This window comes from Malania oleifera, chromosome 1, assembly GCF_029873635.1.
Source record: "Malania oleifera isolate guangnan ecotype guangnan chromosome 1, ASM2987363v1, whole genome shotgun sequence".
Taxonomy (NCBI): domain Eukaryota; kingdom Viridiplantae; phylum Streptophyta; class Magnoliopsida; order Santalales; family Ximeniaceae; genus Malania; species Malania oleifera.
This window is the reverse complement of record NC_080417.1, coordinates 45,210,647-45,236,921: the sequence shown is the minus strand read 5'-3', so window position 1 is coordinate 45,236,921 and position 26,275 is coordinate 45,210,647. Positions and strand designations below refer to the sequence as shown.

General features: G+C 37.9%; 1 protein-coding gene across 2 annotated transcripts in view; it reads right to left on the bottom strand.

Annotated features, from left to right (window-relative positions):
* LOC131161293 (transcription-associated protein 1-like) overlaps positions 1-26,275 on the bottom strand; it is a 97,932-nt gene that overhangs the window by 12,674 nt on the left and 58,983 nt on the right. For both annotated transcript variants that reach the window (XM_058116949.1, XM_058116955.1), the window contains exons 19-24: positions 24,970-25,119; positions 24,647-24,868; positions 24,276-24,497; positions 2,467-3,120; positions 1,755-2,015; positions 1,317-1,664 (exon numbers count right to left, since the gene is read on the bottom strand). In XM_058116949.1, the coding sequence (XP_057972932.1) occupies positions 1,317-1,664; positions 1,755-2,015; positions 2,467-3,120; positions 24,276-24,497; positions 24,647-24,868; positions 24,970-25,119 (1,857 nt within the window). The remainder of the gene's footprint in view (positions 1-1,316; positions 1,665-1,754; positions 2,016-2,466; positions 3,121-24,275; positions 24,498-24,646; positions 24,869-24,969; positions 25,120-26,275) is intronic.

Here is a 26,275-nt window from a genome sequence, read left to right as displayed (position 1 = left end):
ACCAGCGACAACAACACCTCGATGTATCTTTTCCATCTCATCCTATCCAAACCTCTAAGAATGGAAATAGAATGCGGCTTACTATACTAACCACAAGTTCAAGTACTTGCCATTCCAATTTGTGAACATCCTTTAACAAACAAGGAGGTTCAATCTCAAGAAGACCAAAGAGGAGTAGTTTCATACCCATTGTGCTTCCAGAAAGTAAACCTGAGCCACAAATCCTGTACTGAAATTTCACGTCCAGAAGAACAAAACCTTCTGCAATTTTTTTCCAAATGTGGATTGAAAGATAACCTTTCAATCTAGAGAGACTGGAGGCGACTATACTCCATATCTGACAGTGAGGAATAAGGAAACCAAAACAGAGTATAAAGACTAGAATGAGAATACAGAGCATCGTAGACAACTGCAACTGGCTTTCTCATGGAGCCATGGATACACCACAGGGATCAAGAACATTATCATAACACGTCTTATACACTTGCCTTCATGTAACAGTCGGCCACACAGGCCCCTCACACAAGGAAACAGCTCATCTGGTGTCAGCAAGAAAATGAAGTCTGGCACACTCCAAACATGTAGGATGGATCGCCTTGAATAATTACTAACATCCTTCCATATACCAAAGAAAGAAAGCGGAAAGAAACAATGTTACATTGAAACACTTGCCATAAGCCAGATTTGCTTGTGCATGGATGACACAAATGAAGTATCAAATGAGGGGGCTGACTATGAGCATTAGTAACTGTGCTGAAGAAGGTAAAACTAGCATTTATCTATAACTGAATCTTAAACAACACGAATACAGAGATATTGAGCCAATGAAAAGAAAAGCATTCAAGAACAGAGAACAAAAAAAAGTACAAAACGCCAGAAACAATTGCCAGCATAGATACAGATTGAGCATTAGATGATAAGAAGCAAGCCAATATGTTGGCATAGAAAAAAATCAGGTATCAAAATCAGCAAGTTAAGGAAATACCACATCAATTCCATTAGAAAAAAAAAAAATAACTTCCAAAAACAAATCATTAAACAATCCAATGACTGGTGATTTGCAGCCAACTAAAACCTTTTCTTTGTGCTTCTTAATTCAAAAACAATGGCCCTTGACTGTTAGTGGCTTAGACAATGATTTTTTTGTTGAACAAAGAGCTGTATCAGCAGAAAAACAAAGGTTTATTCACAAGTAGATATTACGACTTTCTAAGAAAAAAATAAAAAATAAAAAGTAAATATTACAACTCCAAAAGAACACAAAGACTGCAAAAAGAAGCAGGGAAATAAGGTCCTAGTAGGAAAACAGGACATACTTGTCTCATATGAGAACCAGTTGATGAAGCCATATCTCGTGCCAACCGTTGAAGGATACGAACCAAGATGTAAGGATCAATGAAGCTTTTTTGTACCTCTGTCAGGGTTTTAATGACAAACAGCACAAAACTAATTGAATTAGCGGAATTATCATCAATCGAAGTCTGGGGAGCTGTAACTGTAGCAACATGCTTCTGCATCAGCTCTTCAACCTTTTGATACACCAACTTCACATCTGGTGGTGTGCTAGTTTGATCAAGAGGGAAGGCAGCAAAAACCATTTTCAACATGGAGCAGAACGACTTCCCAGCATCTAACATTTTATGCTTGAAACAAGGTTCAAGAATCTGCAAAATAACACGGTAAGAATATGAAAACAAAAATTTGGGTCATTACAAACTCCCCAACAAAGGCCAGGTTGTGCCACAGGATCGTACTTGAGATATCTGGTTGATGTTGTTTCGGATGAACAAATGTGGCTGCTTCTCCAAAGCCCTGTTCATGACATCCAAACCTTGTGCAAGAGCAGTAGATGGGTCCTTTGCTTGTGATGGTTGAACACTACTCAAAAGCTTCTCTAAATAATTGAACTTCACATTAGCATTTGGCCACACCTCCAAAGCTTGTGAGAGTAGCTCTAAAGCTTGCTTGTACAAAAGAGTTGCCTCTTTATCCTTCGGTTCCATGACTAAGGCCACCTATTTACAGAAGCCAAGTTAACAAGGAGGTTTCCTTCAAGGAAACGATGGCATACTCTCTTCTCACAACAAATCTTAAAGTGAACAAAACATGACAACCTTTCAAGCAAACATACAAATCACAACATTCATGGTAAAGCACATTAAGCTTAAAATTTCACTTAAAATTGACATTTATATTTAAATTATATAAAGTAGAACAAAGCTTGGCCAAGTACAAAGGGTGCTGCACCCTGAAAATATAGAGGTCACAGACTCGCACCACAGAAACAGCCTTTCCTAAATACCAGAAAGAAGGCAGCATAAAAAACCCAAACACACTGATGTCAAAAGGTAATTGTACACAGTTTAAACATTCAAGACTGCAGAAAACACCTGACCTCTCAAACAAGATATGGAAAACAAGCAACTACGTAGAACTTAAATTAAAGTGGATGAAAGAGAGCCTTACTCTTATGAGAAAATTGATAATCATTTCTTCCATTGCAGCATTTGGCTTGAACTCTTCATCGGGCTGGGCAGCAGAACCAGGGGTTTCTATGTTAGGGATGGATGCAGCACCACCAGGCGACATGACACAGAGTGATTGAAGACCAGGTTCAACCTTTACTCGTTTACTTGGATCCTCAGGAAACATTGATCCATCTACTGGACGTTTGGGATCAACACTGGTAGATCCAGGATTAAATCCATCAGTGTTCTGGTTAGGCACTTCGCTCTCAGTAACTATTTTCATTTCATTTTGCCTCTGCCTTTCCCAGCCAACAACCAACCCAGCAAGCTCAATCGCAAGACGTCTGTTTTCTGCTGTAGTATTATATGGCAGTCCAAGGCGACTGAGAGAATTTACCATCTGAGGTACAAATTGCGCTCTGCAACTGTAAAACAGATCTGAATGGCGGACAATGAGCTGAAAAATGTGAATGAGATTGGGAATAGAGTGACCTTCCTCAACCAAAATTTTTTTTGTGTATCGTATCCAAATTGGCATACGGGAGTCCCCTAGAGGCAATCTTCGTGGTAGTGCTGGCATTAAAATATCCAGCGCTTGCTTGACCAACAATTTATTTTCTGGCTGGCAAGTGCGAAGTAGTGCAACAAAAACCTGCATTTTCAAACCACCATCAGAATAATATCTCTCTTGATGCAAACAAAATCATAGACAGGAGGGCATATTTTTTGACATTCAACAAGTTCACATGAGGAAACATGTGCGCCTAACAAGGAACCGAGAAAAAAATAATAAAATTAATCACGCACTCAATGCCCTTGTTCTAAAGCCACAAAAAATAGGTAAACATCTTATACCACTTCGACAAGAAAGAATAGAATACGTATATTTGGCATTCAACAAGTTTACTTAAGGAATTGATAGTCCAAAACAAGCCAGTAGCTTTCTAGGCTACACAGTAAAGCTGTAAATCATGCAACTAAGAGATGCAACAGTGAAACTGGGAAATAGGAAAATAATAATAATAATAATAATAATAATAATGGACTCCAGAGCAAGAACCCCTGCCATAAATTATCTCAACGATATCTCCTAAATAGAAATCCACAATATTCCCCATCTGTCATGAAGGTTCACAACTAATAAACACCAACACGTAATAACTTTTGTATCTAAAAACCACAATTTCGTATAGAAAAATAAATTTATTTAACAAGGATAATGTACACCTTGTAGACCGCAGGGAAGCCAAAAAAAAAACGATTCTGTCCCACATCAAATCAATGAATCAAGAGATGAAATGAGAATATCAAAATATACTTGAGTTCCTGTCCAGCCCAAGTGCCCCTGTAACATCAAAAATTACAATCTGCAACAAAATCCTTGGATTTATCTTGCCTCCCAAACCCTCTAAAACCAATCAACAAAAGAGCCTCTAAAGAATGTGAACAAACCCAGCACTCACCCAACAACCCAAAAAATTTGTTCCACAAGCACCAAGTCACAAAGCAGTGAAGAAATAAATGAGCACAATCAGCTAATAGCATAACAGAACACATACATTTGGAGAAATAACAATATAAGGTTGTCTAGAATGCTGAAGATTGTTGGTGTCAATTCTATTAAGAACCTCCATCCACACAAGTGCCTTAACTTTTAAAGGATCCTTCTAGCTATCCACACTCGATCAGTAAGAGCAATCCAAAAACCACACGGCAAAGAGAATATGGATCAAAATCTAACAAATCCTAGGGTGAGGAAAGCTTCTCCAACTCTAATTTTCAGATTCCTATGAAAATGAATATCTCAGAAATAGTACTAACAATTATACGAAAAGAATAATATTTGCCTCAAAACCCAAGGTAAGACGGAAAATAGAAAGAAAGCGCCAAAAAACATACTTCCCCAAGCCAAAAGCGAACCATACAGCCATCTACCAGTTTATACTTGAGAGGAAAGAAGAAATGATTTTTTTTACCTATAAAATGAACTTCCACGGGCTTTGATGAGAAACTCTAGTTGCAATATTAGCATCCCACTCATTCTCTTCCAAACCAAATTTACTTTCAATAAACCTAGGCCAGAGAGAATCAATTTTCAAAGGAAACCGCCATACCACCTACAAACCAGCAATGCTTTTAGACATTAAACACCAACACTACACACAACCTTCTAACTCATGAGATGATCCCTCCTCCCAGCCACCCCTGACCAAAGAAAATCACTCAAAATCCTCTCAAGTCTATCAGTTACCCCCACTGAAATCTTAAACAAGGATAAAAAGTACAGGGGAAACAAAGAAATACATGCCTCGATTAAAGCAATGTGACTTCCCAAAGAGCAGAGCGCACCTTTCCACCCATCAAGATGTTTAGCCATCTTAGTGACCAGTGACCACTAGATCCCAAAATCTCTCAAAATGAGTATTCCCACCAAACAGAACTCATAGATAATTCAAAGTTCACTACAAGAACCCACAAGAGCAGCATTCCCAGCTGTCACCTCTGGACTCATGTTAATAGAAACTAAATTGCATAACTTAAATTAATCTTCAGTGGTGAAACTAACTTAAAAACCTGCAATTTAGCAAGAACATTACAAAAAGATCACCTATCATCAGACAAAAAACAAATAGTGTCATGGGCAAACAGAAAATGGGAGACAATCACTTCATCCATACACAAAGCAATACCCTGTACAAAACTCTGTCCATGGTCCTCCCAATCATTCTACTGAACACATCAGCAACTGAAAAAGAGAAAAAAAGATAAAAGGATCTCCTTGCATTACAACCCTCAATGCTGACAACCAAGTCTTGGCTTCTGCATTAATAATCACAGAAAATGAGGCAGAAGAAAAGTAACAGCCAATCCAGCTTCACCACTTAGATCCAAAACCCTTCTTATTTCACACTCTATCCAAGAAAAGACAACCAACCCTGTCATACTCCTCAAAATTCAACTTACAGATTAAGCTTGCTTACTTCTTCCTCCTAAAATTCTCAACAACTTCATTAGTCATGAGGGCAGCATCGAAGACAAATATCTACCCCCACAAAAGTCACCTAAGAACTAGAAATGCTACATCCTATCAACTAAAACCTAAGCAATGACCTTATAAACACTTGCAGACAAACTAAAAGGGCGGGAAGTCACTAACCTAAGAGAGTGATCTTTCCTAGGAACTAAGGCGATAAAAGTTGAATTCATACTCTTGAGAATCATCTCATTAGAATGTATTAAGGCCTGATATACATTGCTGCCCCACAACCTAACAGCTTAAGCTTTTAGGTAAAGTGGTAATCTAACATGGTATCAAAGATGGTTACCAGGAGGTCTTGCGTTCTAGTCTTGTTGCTCGCATTTTTTGTGTGGCGTTTAAAAATATTGTATCCCATGTAATGGGTGTCATCTAGCATTTGTTTATCTCTCCACTCCACATGCAGTGGTGTGTTAAGGCTTTATATACATTTTTGGCCCACAACCTAACAGCTTAAGCTTTTAGGTAAAGTGGTAATCTAACAGCATGAAACACCTCAATCAAATCAACTTTAACCACATCTTAACAATTAAAATTTCTAAACTACACCCATTCAGCCCAGGAGCATTCTCCCTATCCATGCCAACCATGGCCCACTTAACCTCCTCCTCCTCCTCCTTAGAAGGTCACTCCAACCAAGAAGACATATCACCACAAACGTAAGGGCAGTCCAACACCTCAATCACAGGGTGACAAGTGGTGTCCTCTTCATAAAGATTCTAAAAAACCGAACAACCTTCTAAAAAATGGAAGATGGATTCCTAACAATAACACCTCATTGGATACTAATTCTCTAATCACATCCTCATATATCTGCCACTAACAATTCTGTGAAAAAAATCCAGAATTACAGTTCCCCTCATTCCATTTATATATAACCTTGTCTGCAACTCATCTCCTCCTTTAACAGCAAAGCCAAGCCATTCTTAAGAGACCTATCCAATAAACCAAATACTTTGAGCTAATACCCAAATCTTCCGAATGGTCAATTTCCTCAATATCTTCTAAAATAACAGGATTCCTAATCCATGCATCACCAAAGGCCTCCTTACCCCAAATTTTCAATGCAACATTCAGAGCTTTCAATCTCTTCATAAGTCTCTTTTTTTCTTTTTTTTTTTTGGTCACTTTTTTATTAACGTATTCTGGCATTTTGAATGATTAGCCTGTTCTTCATATATGACAATAACTATCATAGCAAGTACTATTCAATCTAGTCCAGTCTTGGGAATCTTAGCTGCTGAAGCAAACACTCTAATGCAACTGGTTGAACCAATTGTATCCTTAGCCAACTTCAGTATGGTTAAAATACCTTTACTGGAACTAGAATTATTGTAAGAAATAAAAGGAAGCCCAATATCAAATAAAGGAACCTCACCATGCATTAAATGAAAAACAAAAAAAAAAAAACAAAAAAACAAAAAAACAAAACAAAAATGGTCAATGCATCAGGAACAGGAGCCAAATCCTCCCCATTGGTCAAAGCCATTGCTGGAAAAAACAATATCCCTCAAATGGCTAAAACTAGCCAGTGAAAATCCAGAATAGCGACCATAACCACTCCCAATACTATCTTCTTCCACTCCCGCCTCGCTTCCCATCAAGATGCTCCATACACATATCATAAGTATTGTTAATATAGTTGGCAAAATCCAAATTGCAAATCAAAATTTCATTTCAGAATCGAGAATTCTACTCAAATTTTCGAATTCCAAATGACATGCATATCATACAACAAACAAAATAGTAAAATGCATTTAAATTTTCCTAATAAAAAAAATTATACATGTGTTTGCAAATATGGGGAGGAATCAAGAAAAATTAATCTAGGGAAAAAAAGTTGTTTATGTTCTATGTTTTCTCTAATTTTTTTTTAAAAAAGAAAAAAAGAAGAAGAAGAAGATTAGTTTTGAATATTAGGAAGTATCACCGTAGCTGATGGGTGCTCTTACTGTGAGAAAGCCGTGAACCTACTGAAGTTAGTTAATTCAGTTATTTAGTTGAAAAGTCATCAAGACAACTCAGCTTACAGTCAGCAGAACATTCAGCAATAAAATTATTCAGTTAGCAAGTTGCAGCCAGTGTGATTCTTATTCAAAGTTCTGTTCAGTTTTTCAAAGTGGAATACAGCTGTCATCCATTAATAGCACATGAGTGAGTTATTTAGTCTAGGAACTTCTCATATTCTTTGCCTTGTTTCTAGGTGATTTAATGAGTTGTTAAGTCCCTAGAATATTAAAATTTCCCATCTATTCCCCATGTACTCTGCCCTATAAATAGTGGCCTTATCCCAGTCATTTTAAGAATCTCAAAAATCCAGCAAAAAGTGCTGCAGCACTGTAGCTTTTTATATATGTAATTTCTTCATCAAGTCAGTAAATTTAAAGAGGTGTTTTTCAGTATTTTTTCTTCTCTGTTTTTTCTGTTTTCTATTCTTCTGTTCCAACAAAATTAGGTATCAGAGCTATGTCGTCCAGCACTTCTTCCTCTGCTGGAACTATGTTCAATTATTCTCAAAACCAAGTACCCATCTTCGAAGGAGAAAATTATGGGTACTGGGCTCATCAAATGAAAATTTTCTTCATTGCACAAGACTTATGGGAGATTATTGAAGAAGGGTATGATGATTCAACTTCAACAAATGATGATTCATCCTCTACAAACACAAGCACAGCAACATCATCTCAGAGATCTGCCCAGAACAAAGAAAAAATAAAAAATAATGCTCTTGCTTTGAGTTATCTTCATCAAGGGATCAGCAAGACCATCTATCCCTGCATCTTTGGCATTCAAAAGACTAAAGACACATGGGAAACACTACGGAAGGAATTTCAAGGAAACAATAATTTAGTCTTGACCCGACTACAATCTCTTTGGAAGAACTTTGATTGCTTGGCAATGAAAGATTCTGAAAGCATCAAAGATTTTTCTCCAAGGTTGCTGAAATAGTCAACCAAATCAGAGCTTATGGTGATCGGGTAGAGGAAAAAAAGATCGTTGAAAAAATTCTCAGAAGTTTACCACCAAAATTTGATCATGCAGCTGCAGCAATTGAAGAATCAAAAGCCCTCTCAATTATGACCATGTTTGACTTCTGTGGTTCTTTAGAATCACATGAGAAAAGAATTAAAGGATCTTCAGGTCAGCCCTCGGAGCAGGCTTTTCAATCAAAGCTCAATTTGAACCGGAAAAATCAAGAGAGGAAGAGAAATTTTCAGCAACAAGACCAGTCTCAAAGAGGCCAAAATAACCAGTCCCGTGGTCGTGGAAGAGGCCATGGCAGAGGCAGGAATTTGCAGCCTCAAAGGTCCAGCAATCAAAGAAAGAATTGCATCATATGCAAGAAGTCAAATCACACTTCAGCTGCATGCTATTTAAGGTGTAAAAGGAGCCGCATTCCAAACCATTCAGACCAAGATTGTTGGCACAAGAAGAATGAAAGTTCAAAAGCAAGTTTCAGCAAGGAAAATGAAGAGCAAGTGTTTCTCACTTGTCTCAATGCTGAAAGCAATGACGACAAGGTTTGGTACCTTGACAGTGGCTGCAACAGTCATATGATAGGTAACCGTGAGTTATTTGTTAAAATTGATGAAAATGCTTCAAATTCCTTCATTCTTGGTGATGGGAAATTTGTAAGAGTAGAAAGAAAAGGTGTGATAGCAATGCAGTCCATATCAGGTGAACAAAAATTCATCCATGATGTTCTTTATGTCCCAAGTCTTGCTCACAATCTCTTAAGTGTGGGGCAATTAATTCAAAAAGGATATCAAGTCCATTTTGAAGGAAATGAATGCAGAATCATAGACAAAAAGAAGAACTCGTTGATAGCTAAAGTTGAGATGACTCGAAACAAGGTTTTTCCACTCTCCATCAACTACACAAGTCCAACGGCTTTGAAGAGTAAGATTTCAAACGAATCTCGACTATGGCATCTCAGATAAGGGCATTTAAATCATAAGGGACTGCAGCTTCTCAAGAAAAAGGATATGATTCGTGGTCTTACTCAAATAAATCAAATTGAAGGAGTTTGTGAAGGCTGTATTTACGAGAAGATGCACCACCTCCCTTTCCCCAAAACTTCTAGGAGGGCCAAAGCTCCTTTGGAGCTTGTTCATGCGGATATATTTGGACCCACAAGAACACCATCTCTTGGAAACAAAAGGTATTTCATCCTTTTTGTTAATGATTTTACTAGAATGATATGGTTGTATTTTATTCAGCAAAAATCAGATGCCTTCTCAATATTTCTGGAGTTCAAAGCCCTCGTTGAAAGGCAAAGTGGGCTGAAAATGAAGACCTTAAGAACTGATTGTGTGGGCTGAAAATGAAGACCTTAAGAACTGATCGTGGAGGTGAATTCATATATCACCCATTCATGAATTATTGCAAGGAAAGAAGGCATTCAAAGGCAACTAACAATGAGTAGAAGCCCTCAACAGAACGGAGTTGCTGAAAGAAAAAACTGAACCATTGTTGAAATGGCTCGGAGCATGTTAAAAGGTAAAGGACTTCCTAATTCTCTTTGGGCTGAAGCTTTACATACCACTGTTTATATCTTAAACAGGTCACCAACAAAATCAGTGAAGAATAGAACTCCCTATGAGGCTTGGAGTGGGAGAAAACCAGATGTTAGCCATCTGAAATTGTTTGGTTGTCTAGCCTACTCACTCAACAAAGCTCCTATTAAGGACAAGTTTGATCAGAAGGGAGAAAAGCTTTTGTTTATTGGGTATAGCGATGAATCAAAGGGCTAACGGCTGCTAAATCCTGTTAATCATAAACTGACAGTGGCAAGAGATGTCATCTTTAACGAAAGGGGAGTATGGCAGTGGACTTCCAGCGGCCAGAACTCAACAAATATTCCAAAATTTGTACCAGCTGAAGCAACAAGACCTAAATCAGCTACTGAATCTCATAATCGAGCAATTTCAGAAGCTGAAATTACACCCGGGAACTTTAGTTCAAAATCTGAAAATTCAGAAAATGAAGGAACTTCATCCTCTTCACCTGTCCTAAGAAGATATGAAAGAGTTAGAAGACCTTCGAAGAGGTATGGTGATTTTAGAAGCTATTTTTCTAATGAAAATTCATAATTTGCCCTTTTCTCTTGTGAGCCACAAAGTTTTGAAGGTGCCATGAAGGATAAAAAATGGAAAAAGGTCATGGAAAAAGAGCTGAACGTGATCGAAAAGAACAACACATGGAAGCTTGTGGATCCTCCTAAAGGCAAAGACATTATTGGTCTCAAGTGGGTTTACAAAACCAAGTACAACGAGGATGGTTCCATTCAAACGTACAAGGCCAGATTGGCTGCCAAAGGTTATTCTCAACAACCTTGAGTTGATTTCAATGAGACCTTTGCACCGGTTGCAAGAATTGAGACAATTCGGCTTATAATTGCAATAGCTGCCAAATTGGAGTTAAATGTGTATCAAATGGATGTTAAATCAGCGTTTCTCAACGAAGAACTAAATGAGGAAGTTTATGTTGAGCAGCCACATGGATATGAAGTGAAGGGCAAAGAAGAAAAGGTGTACAAACTAAACAAGGCTTTGTATGGCCTCAAACAAGCTCCACGAGCTTGGAATAGTAAGATTGATTCTTATTTTCAGAATTCAGGATTTCAGAAAAGCTCTCATGAACCAGCTCTTTATTTTTTTAAAAAAGAAATTGATTTCATCATTGTTTGCTTGTACGTTGATGATCTGATTTACTTTGGAAGCAATCTTCATTTACTTGTTGATTTCAAGCACTCAATGATGAAAAATTTTGAGATGACAGACTTAAAGATCATGAAGTACTTCTTCGGGATACAAGTTAAGCAAGGAAGAAGGGAAATTTTCATTTCCCAAGAAAAGTATGCAGCTGATATCTTGAAGAAATTTCATATGAAGGACTGTTAAGGCTGTAAGTACTCCTATGGCTCTTAATGAAATTTAAATTCTGATGATGGAGCTAAGAAATTCGATGAAAATTAGTATAGGAGTTTAGTTGGATCCCTTATTTACTTGACTCATACTAGGCCTGATATTACACAAGTTGTTAGTATGTTGTCTAGGTTCATGCACAGCCCAAGTGTACTTCATTATGCAGCAACAAAAAGAGTATTACGATACCTTAAAGGCACACTAAAACTTGGACTGAAGTACAGCAAAGATTCTGAATTTGTTTTGACTAGTTTCACTGACAATGATTGGGCCGGACCAGTTGATGATCGAAAAAGCACATCGCATATGTTTTCTGCCTTGGAAATGGCACCATTTCATGGTGTTCAAGAAAGCAAAACATTGTTGCCTAGTCATCTGCAGAAGCAAAATATATTTCAGCAACAGGGGCTGCTTGTAAAGGAGTTTGGCTGAGAAAATTACTTCGTGATTTAGGACTGAAGCAAGAGGGTCCTACAACCATTTATTGTGATAATATGTCAGCAATAGCTCTAACTAAGAACCCAGTTTTTCAGGTCAGGACAAAGCATATTGAAGTCAGACATCACTTTATTCGTGACCTTATGCAGAAGGAAGAAATTCAGTTATAGAATTCATCAGCACTAATGAAAAACCAGCAGACATGCTCACAAAACCTATTACTATTGAGAAGTTTTTGAAGTTCAGAGACATGTTAGGACTCCCGGCTTTAGAGGGGAATTTGTGGGAAAACCGTGAACCTACTGAAGTTAGTTAATTAAGTTATTTAGTTGAAAATTCAACACGACAACTCAGCTTACGGTCAGCAGAACATTCAGCAGAACACTCAGTTATTTAGTTTTAAGTATACTTTTTGGTTTTTCAGTAATTTTTGTACACCCCTACCTCCACAACCTCTTTTCATCCTTACCTTCCCCCAAGCCAATACAAAAAATATAGTCAAGAGCTCCTTCACCAACTCTAGTTAGACCCACACTTCATCAAAAATTTCAAAAAAGACGTATTCGAAAAATCCAAAGAAAAAGAGCAATTTAGAAACAAATAGGATGCATCCTCAAAACTATTTCCAAACATGAGACACATACCATAAGAAGAGGCAATAGAAGGTCTCTTATTCTACAGTAATGTTAACTTTATTAAGTGCCACTAGCCACACACACACACATTTATCTTAGAAGGAATTTTAGTCTACCGTATACCCCGATTAAAGGGAAAACCAAATCAGCCTTAATAAGGTGAGAAAAGAAAGATTTACTCAAATAAACTCTTGATGATTCCTAGGGGTAGCAAAACGGGTTCATGGGCCGAGTTCAGGCGAGTCATAAACGGGTCGATGTTAAACGGGTTCGGATTCGGGTTGACCGATTTATTAAGAGGTCACTAATATGTAAACCCTAACCCGCACGTTTAATAAACGGGTCACCCGTTTAAAAAATTTAATGTATTTATTTTAAAAAAATTTTAAACGCATATAAATCCAATAAAACCCAAATCATTCCCCACTCAGATGGACCCCCACCCGCTCCTCTTCAGTCTTCATCATCCCATAAATCCTCACCGCCCATTCCACCCTGTCAATGCCAAGCACCGCCCAGAGCACCTGAATGATGCACTTATCGTCGCAAGGGATCGACCCTTGGCCCTCCGCTTCCAGATCACAGATTAGACGGTCAATTTTCTCCCACATCTAGTTCCTTCCCATCGCCACAACCAAACCGGCGTACAGAGAGAGGTCGGTGCAGTACCAGGGCTCCAATCGGACGACGGAGAAAACATCAATAGCGAAGCCGCACTGGTTCTGCCAAAGGAGCTCCTTGAAAGCGGCGATGAGTTCGAATTTAACGACACAGGGGAAGCTCTTGGAGAGGACGTCGGGGACCTTCGCCGAATTGGATCTACGGGCACATTTTAAGGCTTGGATGGCGAGGATTGCTTCTATTAAACTCACACCCAACCACTGAGCAGATCATCTTTTCACCTCCAAGTCATCCATTGCGTTAACAAATTATCAGTGCTTTTGTTAATGGCAACTTTCTAAGATAACAATTTTTAGGGTTTCGATAGAGGGGTTCAGATTTTGTTGGTAGTGAGACCATCTGCTTAGGGGTGGCAAAACAGATGACCCGAACGAAACCCCACCTAACTCGTTTAATAAATGGACCGAGTACTCAAGTCCGGGTTGACCCATTTATAAATGGGTCAGTTTGTATTAAACACAAACCCGATTTAAACGGATAGGTCACGGGTCACCCGTAAGTTTCGACCCGTTTGGCCACCCCTAACAAGTCCAAAGACCAACTTTACCATCACTCCTACTAGAGATATTGCAACCCAATAGTACAATCAACAAAGAAGACAGCTCCTCAACCCCTCTATCATTTAAATGCCTTCTAAAGTGGAAGTCCCAAGAAAAGAAATAGCTCTCAAGAATAAGAAAAGAAAAATCATGGCATTATGATGAGAAGAAAGGCGGTACATGAGAGCAAAAGAACAAGATAAAGGATCCTTTTGCACGCTTACTTATTTCCAAAACCTAACACAATTGCCTCTACCCAACTGAAACTTTGTTTAAGTAAGAAAAGAAGGATGATTCTACAATATGGACCTAACCTCCAATGACTCTTTGAAGGCGTTCTCAAGGCCAAAGTAGCATCCCACCCATTGTCTTGCATGCAATATTTACTTTTATTACTTTGTCCCACAAGAATTCACTTCCAAGGGGAACCATCACAGCCATTTAGCCACGTTAAGGCTTGATACACATTGTTGGGCCACAACCTAACAGCTTAAGCTTTTGGGTAAAGTGGTAACTTAACATGGTATCAAAGCTATGATTGCCATGAGGTCATGGGGTCTAGTTGTCTGCATTTATTGTTTGTTTGTTGCAAATTATCTTATTTGCTGAAATGGATGTTGCTTATCGTTTGTTTATCTCTCCATGTGCAATCAAGCTGCAAATGCATAGGAGTTTTAAGGCATGATGTACATTGTTGGCTTTGGATCAAGTTGGTGCTCACCCATATATATCAAGTCCATGCATGATGACTCCCCCGATACTTAACAAGTCGTATTAGAGTCAATGGTTAAGCTAGCTCAACTATTCATGTATCTGTTCTTGAAGACATTGATCCTATAAAAAAGGAACGGTGGATCCTACAAATGTTACAAGTGAACTCCCATGGTTTTCAAGGTTTTCCCATGGTTGAGCAACGACTCCTAGTTGTTTGCATGACAATGACTTTGTCCCATATTGGGAAGAAAAAAAAAAGTGAGTGGACTATGGCTTCTTATATACATTATTGGGCCTAAGACCTAATAGCTTAATAGCTTAATCTTTTACGAGAAGTAATAAACTAACAAGGTGGTAGAGCTATGGTTTCCAAGAGGTCCTAGGATCTAGTCCTGCAGCCTACATCTATTGTTTGTTTGTCAACAATCATCTTGTTCTAATACTAGGCTCTAATACCACTTGTTGGTACCAAATAATCCTCATGAGCAAGCTTGATAAACATGGGTGAGCATCAACTTTACCCAAAAGCTTAAGCTGTTAGGAAGTGGACCAACAATGTATATCAAGCCTTCACAAGCCAAAAGAGTAGTATTTTTAATCACCAAATCATCAAGACCCAACCCCCCTCCTCCCTTTGACCTACACACCATTTCCCACTTAACCAAATGATCTCTCCTCTCCCTCCCAAGCTTTTGAGCTATCGCTCCCAAAACCCTAAAAATAGATTTTAAAAAATAGAGCAATGGTGAAAAAGTTGACCTAAATAAGAGTAATTCTACCACCTAAAGAAAACAAAGCTCCTTTCCAACCATCCAAACTCTTTGCAACCTTGGTCACCACTAGATCCCAAAAAGCTAAGGACCTAAGCTTACCTCTCGAAGGGGCACTTAAATAGATTAAAGGCCATTCTAAAATACCAGACTCAACTAGGGAGGTTAGCTCATAAACCCTCTTATGAGTATGGTTACCTGGCCCAACACCAGTCTTAACCAAATTAGCTCTCACATGACAAACTCTTAAAAATCCACAATATAGTAAGAATGAAGAAAGATGATCATGGTCATGTAAGGATATAACAGTGTTGTCAGCAAACTACAAATGAGACACTACAACCTCTTCCTTACCCACCTTAAGACCTCTCACAACCCCCTTATCTACCATCCTATCTATCATTCTACTCTAACACATCCCCCACAAGCACAAATGAAGGAAATAAAGGATCCCCTCGCCTAAAACCCCCCAAAAGAACCACACCATCTTTATGCTGCCCATTAATAATCAATGAAAAACAAGAATAAGATAATCATCCTCTCTTCCAATCCCTTCACTTAATTCCAAACCACTTCCTCTTAAGCACCCTTTCCAAGAATTACCAACTAACTCTATCATAAGCCTTCTCAACATGTAATTTAAACACATCGCCCTTCTTCTTTATGTGACAAACATCCTCCAACACCGCATCCACAAACAAGATAGCATCCATGAATTGCTTTCCTTCCACAAAAAAGCACTTTGGGCAAGAGAAATAATTACAACAAGGACAGACTCAATCTATTAGCAAGCACCTCAGCAATGATGTTAGACATTGGATACTAAACTAATAAGAAGAAACTCCAATACATTAATGGACCTAATTTACTTAGGCACCAAGGCCGTAGTAGAATTAACACACTTCCCAACTTTTCCATAACTATAAAACTCATAAAAAAAACCTTCATGAGATCCTCCCTACCACATCCCAACACTCCTAAAAAAGGCTATGCTAAACCTATCCAGTCCAAGAGCATCCCTTATCCCTCTCTAGACTAAACACTATAGCCCTGACCTCCTCCTTAAAAAGCCTCTCCAACCAAAGAATCTATGTGTCTAATATAGGACTCCACTCCAACCCCTCAATTATTGGCCTATCTACACCTTCCTCAGAAAACAAAATTTTAAAGAAGTCAGGGTCTTTTTCAGCTTTCATCCTAGCATCTAACACAATATCCCCAGTACTAACTTCATTTCTCTTATATAATTACACAGAATTTGCCCATTCCCCACCTTACAAAAAACTTTTTCAGTTACAATGCCCCACCCTTAGCCATTCAAACTTAGTTTTTGCCTCCCAACTCCTAACCTCCTTCAGAAATAAATCCTTTAACTCAGTCTTCAGACTCACCCCCTTAACTCCTTCCTCTCTAAAAAGCCCTTCCTCAAATTATTTCCTATCTTGTTAACTCCATGCCCTCAAAATATTTACATTTTCACCTAACATCTCCAAAAACCTCTAAGTTCCACTTTTTTAACACCTCCTTAACCCCTTTAGCTTCTTCATAAAGTTAAAACCTTCCCACCTAACATCACACAAACTCCAAGTCTCCTAAATTAAATTGCAAAAACCATGATGATCCATCCACACATTCTCAAAACAAAAAAAGTGGGGCCCCATCTGAACTTTCTAGACACCAACCAAAGTGGAAAATTATCTAAGATAGGTCTGGCTAGTATTTCCTAAGAGAGATCAAGAAACTGATCTTCCTGCACATCATTAAAAAGAAAACAATCTAACCCCAACTAGCCTACTGCTCTTTCCCCCCACTTGACCAACAAAGCATTTGAAATATCTACCAAACAGCACTCCCTAATAAAGTTACCAAAAAAACTCCCACCTCAAGATGCCTCCCTTCAAGATAGAATAGTCCAATCTTTACCTTTACTTGATCATATATCCCTAATAATACCCCTATTTACACGTTCTAACTTAATTACATGTAATATCAAGAGTCTTAAGATACCAAGTCTCAGAATCTCCTAGCCCACTAAAGATCCAATTCATTAACCTCTTATTTTAGCATTCCAAACCCTTTTTAAACAATCTCCTAGCCCTATAACATTCAAACTCATTAGGCTCATAATTAGCAATCTTATCCCTTTTACCTAGTCCATTGCGCACCCCACCCCCCTCAAAAAAAAAATAGTCAATTGAAGATTCTAAATTTTTCAACAATTTCTTTTAACTCTTTTTTTTATCTTTCTCTGGTAGGCGAAACACCCACTCTAACCTCATTCCCTAAACAATACACCAATTTTACGCTCTTTACCTATCCCTTTAAACCCCCTTCCCCTCCCTCCCCTCCCAAAAAGAATAATAATAAGAATAATTATTTAAGATTTCAAATTTTCAACACTTTCTATCTTTCTTTTCTCTCGTAGCTTTCAGGCCAAAAAACTTACCTAACCTCCCTCCCTAAAATATTAAACAATTTCATCCCCATCTCCACAAGAGGGCCTTGCAAATCTCAATTGTCTCTCTCACCCCCTAAAAGAAAATTATGCACCCTCTAGCACAAAATAATATTTTGTAAATCATGCACATTATGTATAACGGGAAGAATGCCTTTCAAAGAACTAAACCCCTTGAGCAGTCCTATACGAGATCATTTGTTTTACCCAAGACTCGTGATTCCCTTCAACACCAGTAAAAGTAGAATGCATATTACTAGGAATAATGACCAAAGTTTCTTCCTCAACTATCATGTTTTGAAAGCCTGCAGCAGTGCAGCTTCCTCCGACTGGTGCACACCTACCAGTACATTCCCAGAGCCCAACATTCACCCCAACCACCCCCCCCCCACCCCAAAAAAAAAAACGACGATTCCTTCACAGATTAAATAATTCACAATCCCCCAATTCCACTTTACCTAAACTTAACAGCCAGTGCCTCATTTTCTTTAGAAGTATAATTACAGTCAAACTCATCTCTAAAACCATAGGTACCTCTTTCAGACTCGCACTATCAAAATCATCATCAACCTCCTCATAAAAACCTAGGAAGAGGGAATATTAACAGCATCATCCCCCTGCATCACTTCCTTTCCTCCTACAGTCAACTCATTTCCCCAAGCAATCTCTAGTTTCATTCTTACTGTTGACCTAACTAGGCTTTTCAATCTTGTTTTGATGAAAACAAATGAAGATGTTTTTAACATGTGTTGTTGAATGACTTTATTTCAAGGTTTAAGAAAGAGAATGTGTTAAAAGCATAAATTTCAAAGAAAGATGATCATATGAAGCTTAAATGGCATGAATTCAAAGACTAAAGCTTGAAGATCATGAGAGCATGGATATTAAAGAGAACTCAATGAAAAGCTCAAAGTATCTTAAAGCATGAAGACTTAAGTGTTTAAGAATGGCAAATGGCTTAGAAGTCTTTATGTAAGTGCTTTAATATTTAAATATCTTTTGAAATATTGTTGAAGCTCTTTAGGAGATATCAGTTCCTCTCGTCCCTCTGATCCTATGGATATTAGTTCCGCTCCTGCTAGTGATGATGGAAGTGATGATGAGGACTCCAAAAATGGCGATGATGATGATAAGGAAGACACAGAAGAAGAGCATGGTTCTGAAGAAGGCGAAGATGATGACTCAGGAGAAGAAGAAGGGAATGCAGCTGAAGAAGAACATCATTCTGATGATGAAACCTAATGTGTTTCTTAAAAATCTGATATTTGTAGCTTTTTTATTGTATTTTGGCATGTTGTATGATAAAACACTTAACTTGGTAGCTTTGCTTGATTCTTTCCCCTTGTTTTTGATTGATGTCCAAAGGGGGAGAGGTTGAAAAGCAAAGATGGAAGTGTGAAATTTATGATGATGTGTAAGTGTATGAAATATTTATGATGTATGTAAGGAACATGGAATATTTATGACTTTGCGCATATCGATATCTTTGACTTTGAGCATATTGAACATTTCCACATGCTATACATATTTGATGTCACATGTTAAAGAATGCTTATAGTAAGGGGGGGTTTTTTTTTTATCCTCATCTTTGCTCCTCGTTTGTTATCATCAAAAAGGGGGAGATTGTTGGCCTAACTAGGCTTTTCAATCTTGTTTTGATGATAACAAATGAAGATGTCTTTAACATGTGTTGTTGAGTGACTTTTATTTCAGAGTTTGAAAAAGAGAATGTGTTAAAAGCTTTATATTTCAAAGAAGGATGATCATATGAACCTTAAATGGCATGAATTCAAAGACTAAAGCTTGAAAATCATGAGAGCATGGATATTAAAGAGAACTCGATGAAAAGCTCAAAGTATCTTAAAGCTTGAAGACAAGTAGCAGATCAAACCATGAAGACTCAAGTGTTTAAGAATGACAAATGGCTTAGAAGTCTTTAAGTAAGTGCTTTAATATTTAAATATCTTTTGAAATATTGTTGAAACTCTTTAGGGGATACATGGACTTATAGACGTATTTTAAAACCCCAGAAAATGTTTTATAAAAAAATCAAAACAAGAGAGCAAAACTAAATTTGAAAACTAAAAATGATAAATCAGAAAGAGGACTGGTCAGCCTACTGACCAGAAAAACACTAGGTTTACTTAGCTGACTGACAGAAAATCAACAGCTAAGTTAACTACCCAACCGACTGACACAATGAATTGAAATCACTCAGCCGACTGACAGTGCCCCGCCGACTGACCCATTTTGAACTGTGTCGAGCCAACCGACTGACAATTATGCAGGATTAATTTCTGGCAGACAGAAGGGTGTTAGCCGCCTGTCCAGCCGACTGACCCTGTGAAAAATATACTACCCAATCGCCTGTTCAGCCGAGGGACTCCACGGGATTTCAAATTTTTTAACTTAACGGGAAATTTCTAAAAATTGGTTTTTGAAATATGAACGTTATAAAAACTAACTTGGGGAAGAAGGAAACCAATTCTAAAAAAGACCTATAAATACTTCCTTAATCTCAAGAAATTATAACTAAGGCAATTACATAGCACACTTGCATTCAATCTCTCTCAAAGTTTCATATTGCTTATACTTTTGCTAGAGGGATATCATCTGAATTGCTGCTAAAACATCAACTAAGGTTCTCATATTGAGTTTCCTCAATCACAAGGAACCCTTGGTGAATTCTACACTTGAACTTCAATTTTATTTCTTATTGATATTTAAATTGTTGAAGTACCCAGAGCTGAATTTGTACTAATCTGCTCTGTTTTGAGAGTGCTTTTGTACACAGTGATTACTTCATATCTTTTGTAGTTCTTTGACGATTTGAGGCGTTTGGATTGTTGCCTAAGCGAGGGCACATCGCTTAGAGGCGCGGGCTTTAGCCTAATTGAAGGAGTGACCGAACGAGGGTATATTGTTTGGAGAGGCGGGCTCTAGCCATATCAAAGGAGCGTGTAAACGGTGTTATTTCACCCGACAAAGGAACTGGTTTTAGTGAATCCTTTGGTGGTTTGTCAAAGGCGAGGACGTAGGCTAGGTATAAGCCAAACCTCGTAAAAATCGTGGTCTCACTCTCTCTTTCCCTTGCTCTCTTTACTTACAGCATATACGAACTGCGTGGATGTTTTAAATTCCTTAATCATAAATACTACGTGGATTTGATATTAAGTAAACTTAAGCTTAATTTGTTTTTAGGACTGCGGAAACCGAAAGGGAGTACATTGGTTGATCTATTCTTTGCGGAAACCGTAAGGGAGTATGTTGATTGGTGAAACACTCAAAGACTCTTTAAACTGAAAGTTTATTTAACGTCTAAGCTTTTGGAAAGAGTATTGGATTGCACCTCATTTTAAGAAAGCAAATTCATTAACTACAGGGCTGCAAACAAGCACAAACTGAATCTTCTATCTTAGTTTGAATATTGTGGATGATTGGAAAATTGATTGGTCAAGTTCTTTGTTGGTTGTGGATTGAATTTTGTTTTTAAGTATTTATTATTTGAATAAATCAACAAGAAGCAAAGAATTCATTAAAAGAAGAAAAAAGAGTTAAGGATTCCTGAAAAGAATTAAAAGAAAAATTTTAAATCCAATTCACCCCCCTCTTGGGATTACACCTTAGTTTTCACTTACTTATTAACCTAAGCCCCCACCAATCTCAGAGTCGTGTTCTGCAGTCCCCTCATCTATTTTCTGGCAATTTCTCAGGAATATCAGAAGAAAAGCTAGCTTTATCCACAGAACAACTCACACAAGCTGCCCAACTTCACCTGGAACCTTATTGTAGCCATCCTCTTCACCTGCAGTAAGACTAACACCTGCAACTCCTCTAGTCTCATCCTTCCTTATTAACCTGAGCCCCCCTACCAATCTCAGAGTCTTCTTCCGCACAGTCCCCTCATCTATTTTCTGGCAATTTATCAGGAGATCTTTAGAAATGCTGCTTTTATACTTTCCTTCCACAGAACAACTTACACAAGCTGCCAAACTTCACCCGGAACCTTATTTGAGCCATCCCCTTCTCCTTGAGTAACACTAACAGCAGCAACTCCTTCCAAACCCAGTTCTGTCATCTCTCTGTAACTGTTTCCTCCAATCTCCTTAACGGCACTTAATTTTTCAAAATTCAGCTTGGATTTAGCATCCCAACCATAACTTCTCTTAGCTCCAGCCCAATTACTCATATAAGGTTCCTTAAAACACCAGCAGCTGACTTCCATAAACCTCCATAAGGCTCAGTTCCCACAAGCCCAAAAGCATTATCTCTAACCCACAGTAAATCAGCCAAGATTTTTAAACTGAAATTCCTCCAAGATCCTTGCACTGAAAATATACCCTTCCGGCTGGAATCACTGGGACACCCTCTTTCCTCACCCGCACATTCCAGCCAAGCTTGCCAGTAATGTTCACTTCCATAACAGATTATATTTGAGAGCATCCACATAAATAGGTTCATTTTGTAATATCTAAAATTGTTAATATCTGTTCTAGAGACAGTATCAGTACATAGTTTTGATTGGATCAAATTTCCTCTTATTTGATGCTCAGTACTATCTTCCAAATTTCTAAGTTGATCAACTAATAGCCCTTCATCTTCCTCAAAAGCACTATTGATATCCTCTTCAAAGACCTCCTCAGCCCTCATTACACCCTGAACACTCAAGGATCTGACCCAGTGTGATAGATCCCAATGCAGAAGGTAGGGATGAAAATTTGATTTCATTGGAACCAATGCTTGAATCTCCCCTCCCATGGCCACATCAGATTTCGTACATGCAGTTGTGAGAGGAATATAATGCTTTTCTTTCTCCAGGACTTCCGTGACAACCAAACCCTTGCAATAATTCTCCACTGCAAGGATTTTGAAAAATGACATGTTAATAATCTTCAGTTTGGTTAGAAACTTCTTCCCTTTCGACCACTATAACCAGTTGAAAGACCACCTGGAGCAGGATACACACCTTGTTATCAAAAATAAAGTTAGTGCAAGGCAGACATGTTGCCAACCTGAAGTTCCATTGCTATTCTATGCTTCAGGGTGATGGCTTCCCTCTGCCATTCAATTGCAGGTTCATAGAACAAGGCCTGCTTCTCGTTTCCTTGCTCAGTCACAGGCACAATGCTCTTTGGCAAGTGCTTCCTTCTGCTCGCTCAGGTACAGATCATCAGTGGTCTCTCTCTTTCCCAAGAGAGGGGTAAGTTATTTTTCGCACAAGTTTTTTTAGCCCAAGCACTATATCTATTATAAGGCGGCAACTGAGTAAGCAGGCCATATAAGGAGGTAAGCATATCTGTTTTTTTTGGCCCATTGTCAACATACCTATTTTGCTTCCTCTCCCTCAGACTACCATTTCAAAATTCGAAATGGCTTACCAAGATTTTTTCATTGAACCCCTCTCACACAACCTGGAATTTTCAATGTGCTCTGCACCAGCTTACACAGTCCAGCTACTGTTACTAGAAAACCACTCATACCCTCCAAATGACCACAAGCTGTCACCATGCCTCCATAATATTTTTTTGTGAGCCAGCCTATGGAAAACTGACAGCCTCTCATCAGCTTTAACCATCTTAAATGAACTGCAGTCTTTGCATTTCAGCCTTGATTCCTCGCGTTAGCTGCAGATCATCAAGACTTCACAATATCTCCAAAGTTCTAAGGAAGAGCCGCCAAACCAAGACTTCTCCATCCAGAATTCTCAACAATGATCTTCCAGTATCCAAGAATTTCTCAATGCATATTAACCACCCCCAATCTACTTTTCATAAATCACACACAGACAAACCCACTAACGCAAATCTGACTTTCTTAATCATGGATAATTGTTTTTTCCGTGAATAACATTGAGGCATTGGCTTTATTTGGCTATCTCAAAATTAAAAGTTTTCCTGCCCGCTTCAACCATGCAAAAGACATGATTTTGGCGTAAAAAGGTTCCTGCTGTAAGAGTTACACCAGAAACCTAATTTTTTAACCACAAATAGTAGGGTACCTCCAAACTTTATCCAGGAAACATAGGTAAGACACCAATAAACACTAAACTAATCAAAAGTCAATTACTAGAGATACATCACCAATGTCAAAGTATCACTAAAAACCATATTACCAAAATTATTACTTTGAAGTTGGCATGCAAGAGATACGGTTCAAATTGAATTAGTTTCTTAAACACATTCACTGGCTTTTTTTTATTTTTCCCCCCAGACTTACAATATGCAGACAGAGTTAAATGACCACTTTCATTTTTCCATTCATTAAATTAAAAATTCATTCATAATTCTCTGTAATTTGTTGCCATAGGATCCACGCAAGTACCTAAATGACAACATCAGAAAACTAAAAACACTACAAGAAAAAAAAAATCGATCTTCTTTAAATTGGATGTGGAACGTGGGCTCAATTATTTTCCAATAATTAACAATCAACACAGTAGCTCTAAATCGAGCTAAACACAGGAAAAAATTCATGCAGCTGGAACCAAATAGCTGGGGCAAACGTTTTGCCATTTGTCTTTGTTCTTTATTGTTGTCTTAAATATAATCAAGATAGCTGACAAGTTTAATTAAATCTATACAGCCATTTTGCATGTTTTAGTATGAATATACCTGAAGTATAATTTTTTCTGGGGCCTGATAGGCCTCCAAGAAGTGGCAGACATTGACAAAAGCCCACTGCTTACTCGCACTATCTTCACGCTTGAGATGATTCCAACCAAATTTGATAAGTTCTTTCCTATGATGTACAAGGTCATTCTGCAGATACTTGAGAAGCAGAGTGGCAAGCTGCAAAAGTTCTATCCTCAACGGCTCGTCATACTCAGCAGAAACCTATCAAAGATTCAAGAACTCGGTATTAGAAAAATAGACACAAATAAATATGTCTTCAAGACTAACTTTAAAACAAGTAAACTAAAATGGAATCCTAAGAAGATGGCATATGATTTTTTACAAAAAATGTACAAGACATCCAGAATCACCTCTTCTGGAGGATCAAGGAGTTTGTCAACAATTGTTTTTAATATATTAGGGTCTACAACCTCCCAACTTTGGCTATTCTGAAAGGCATGAGCTAACATTGGAAGAATCAGCATTTGCATAACCACCACCAAGTGATCATGGCCAAGTTGTTTTGATTGAAAAAGGTCCAAAAAATGAGTGAGAAGTTTTTTCTTCAAGATAGGTGGATATCCCTCTGCGACCTGAAAGAAAGGATAAGCGTTGATAGACAACTCAGACTGCAACTAAATAACAAAATAAATAACCAAGATAAAATAATCATGGCATCCAAGAATCGGCATACCTCTATAATATAAAACTCCTTCAAAAAGGTATAATCAATTCGCGTGTGGAACAAGAAGATGGAAGGGATATCAAAGAGAACATTGACTTCAGTTTTATCATGTCTTAAGAAATTTAGAAAACATTTGATAAGCCATTTGCTTTCTTTCACCTGCATTGTGTCCAACATGTTAAAACAAAACAAGAAGGCGACATTAATTAACACAAAGATAAATCTATAAAGAAATTTCAAAATGACAATTATCAAAGCAAAAGAGTATGCCCACAGACATGCAGTAATTCTTTGGCTAGCCATCTGGAATGGACTAAAACCTCTTAATAGGCTGTCAATTGTAATTCTATTCTCTTCCAATACTTCTATTTATTTCATGATACAAGGGAGACTAGGGACCATCTGCTTCTTTTTTAGCTCTCACACAGGCCAGATATACTTCAGAGTTGTTTTTAGAATCCCCAAGCCTAACATCTCATGGGGGGAGGAGCTGGAAAGATTAATAAGGCTGGAAAAAAGCATCTCTTCTGATTTATGCTATCACACTCTAGCTGCTAGTGTCTACCATTCATGGAGAGCTGAAAAAAAACATAGTTTTTGTAAATTCAAAAAAGCTCCGGCCTAATGAAATTTTTTGTACTAGTTAGTGACATTTTATGGTACATATCTTTACCTGAGAGATTTAGAATTCTTGAGCGAATGTCTTTTTGACAGAAATAATCAAACTTTCTCTCACAAAACTTTTGGGCCCCAAGTGAAACTTGGAAAATATTAGGGAAAGAAAATGAATATATGAAGAGATCTACTTTTTCATGTTTGGCTATCAAGGAAAGGGAGAAAGGGGGAAAAAAATAGAAAATCAAACAAAAAATTTTAATTTTACACATAATTAACATTTAATTTTTATTCATTTTTAATCATATTAGAACAACTTTCCATTTCAAATAATAGTTGACACTTGACATAGAGAGAAGATACAATGAAAAATAGATTTCCCTTCTTATTTATCATTTCCTCAACCTGAATCCTTAATCCAAATAGAGCTTTGGATTCTCACTAAGCTTAGAGGAGACCGCTTGTGATCAAAATGTCTGTGCCTTCCACTAGTCAAGCTTAAATTTCTTTGGGACTGCTGAGTTGATTTTTCTAAACCCTCCCTAGAAACAATCATTATGATTGTGCAAGGCAATGGCTAGCAAAAAGTTCGATACTAACCAAAAGCTTCCAACACTTAACCTACTCTAAGAAAGGGCTAGGGCAAACATTCATGATCATCATGACAAGTGCCAACAATCCTAAGACTTTGTCACCAAGA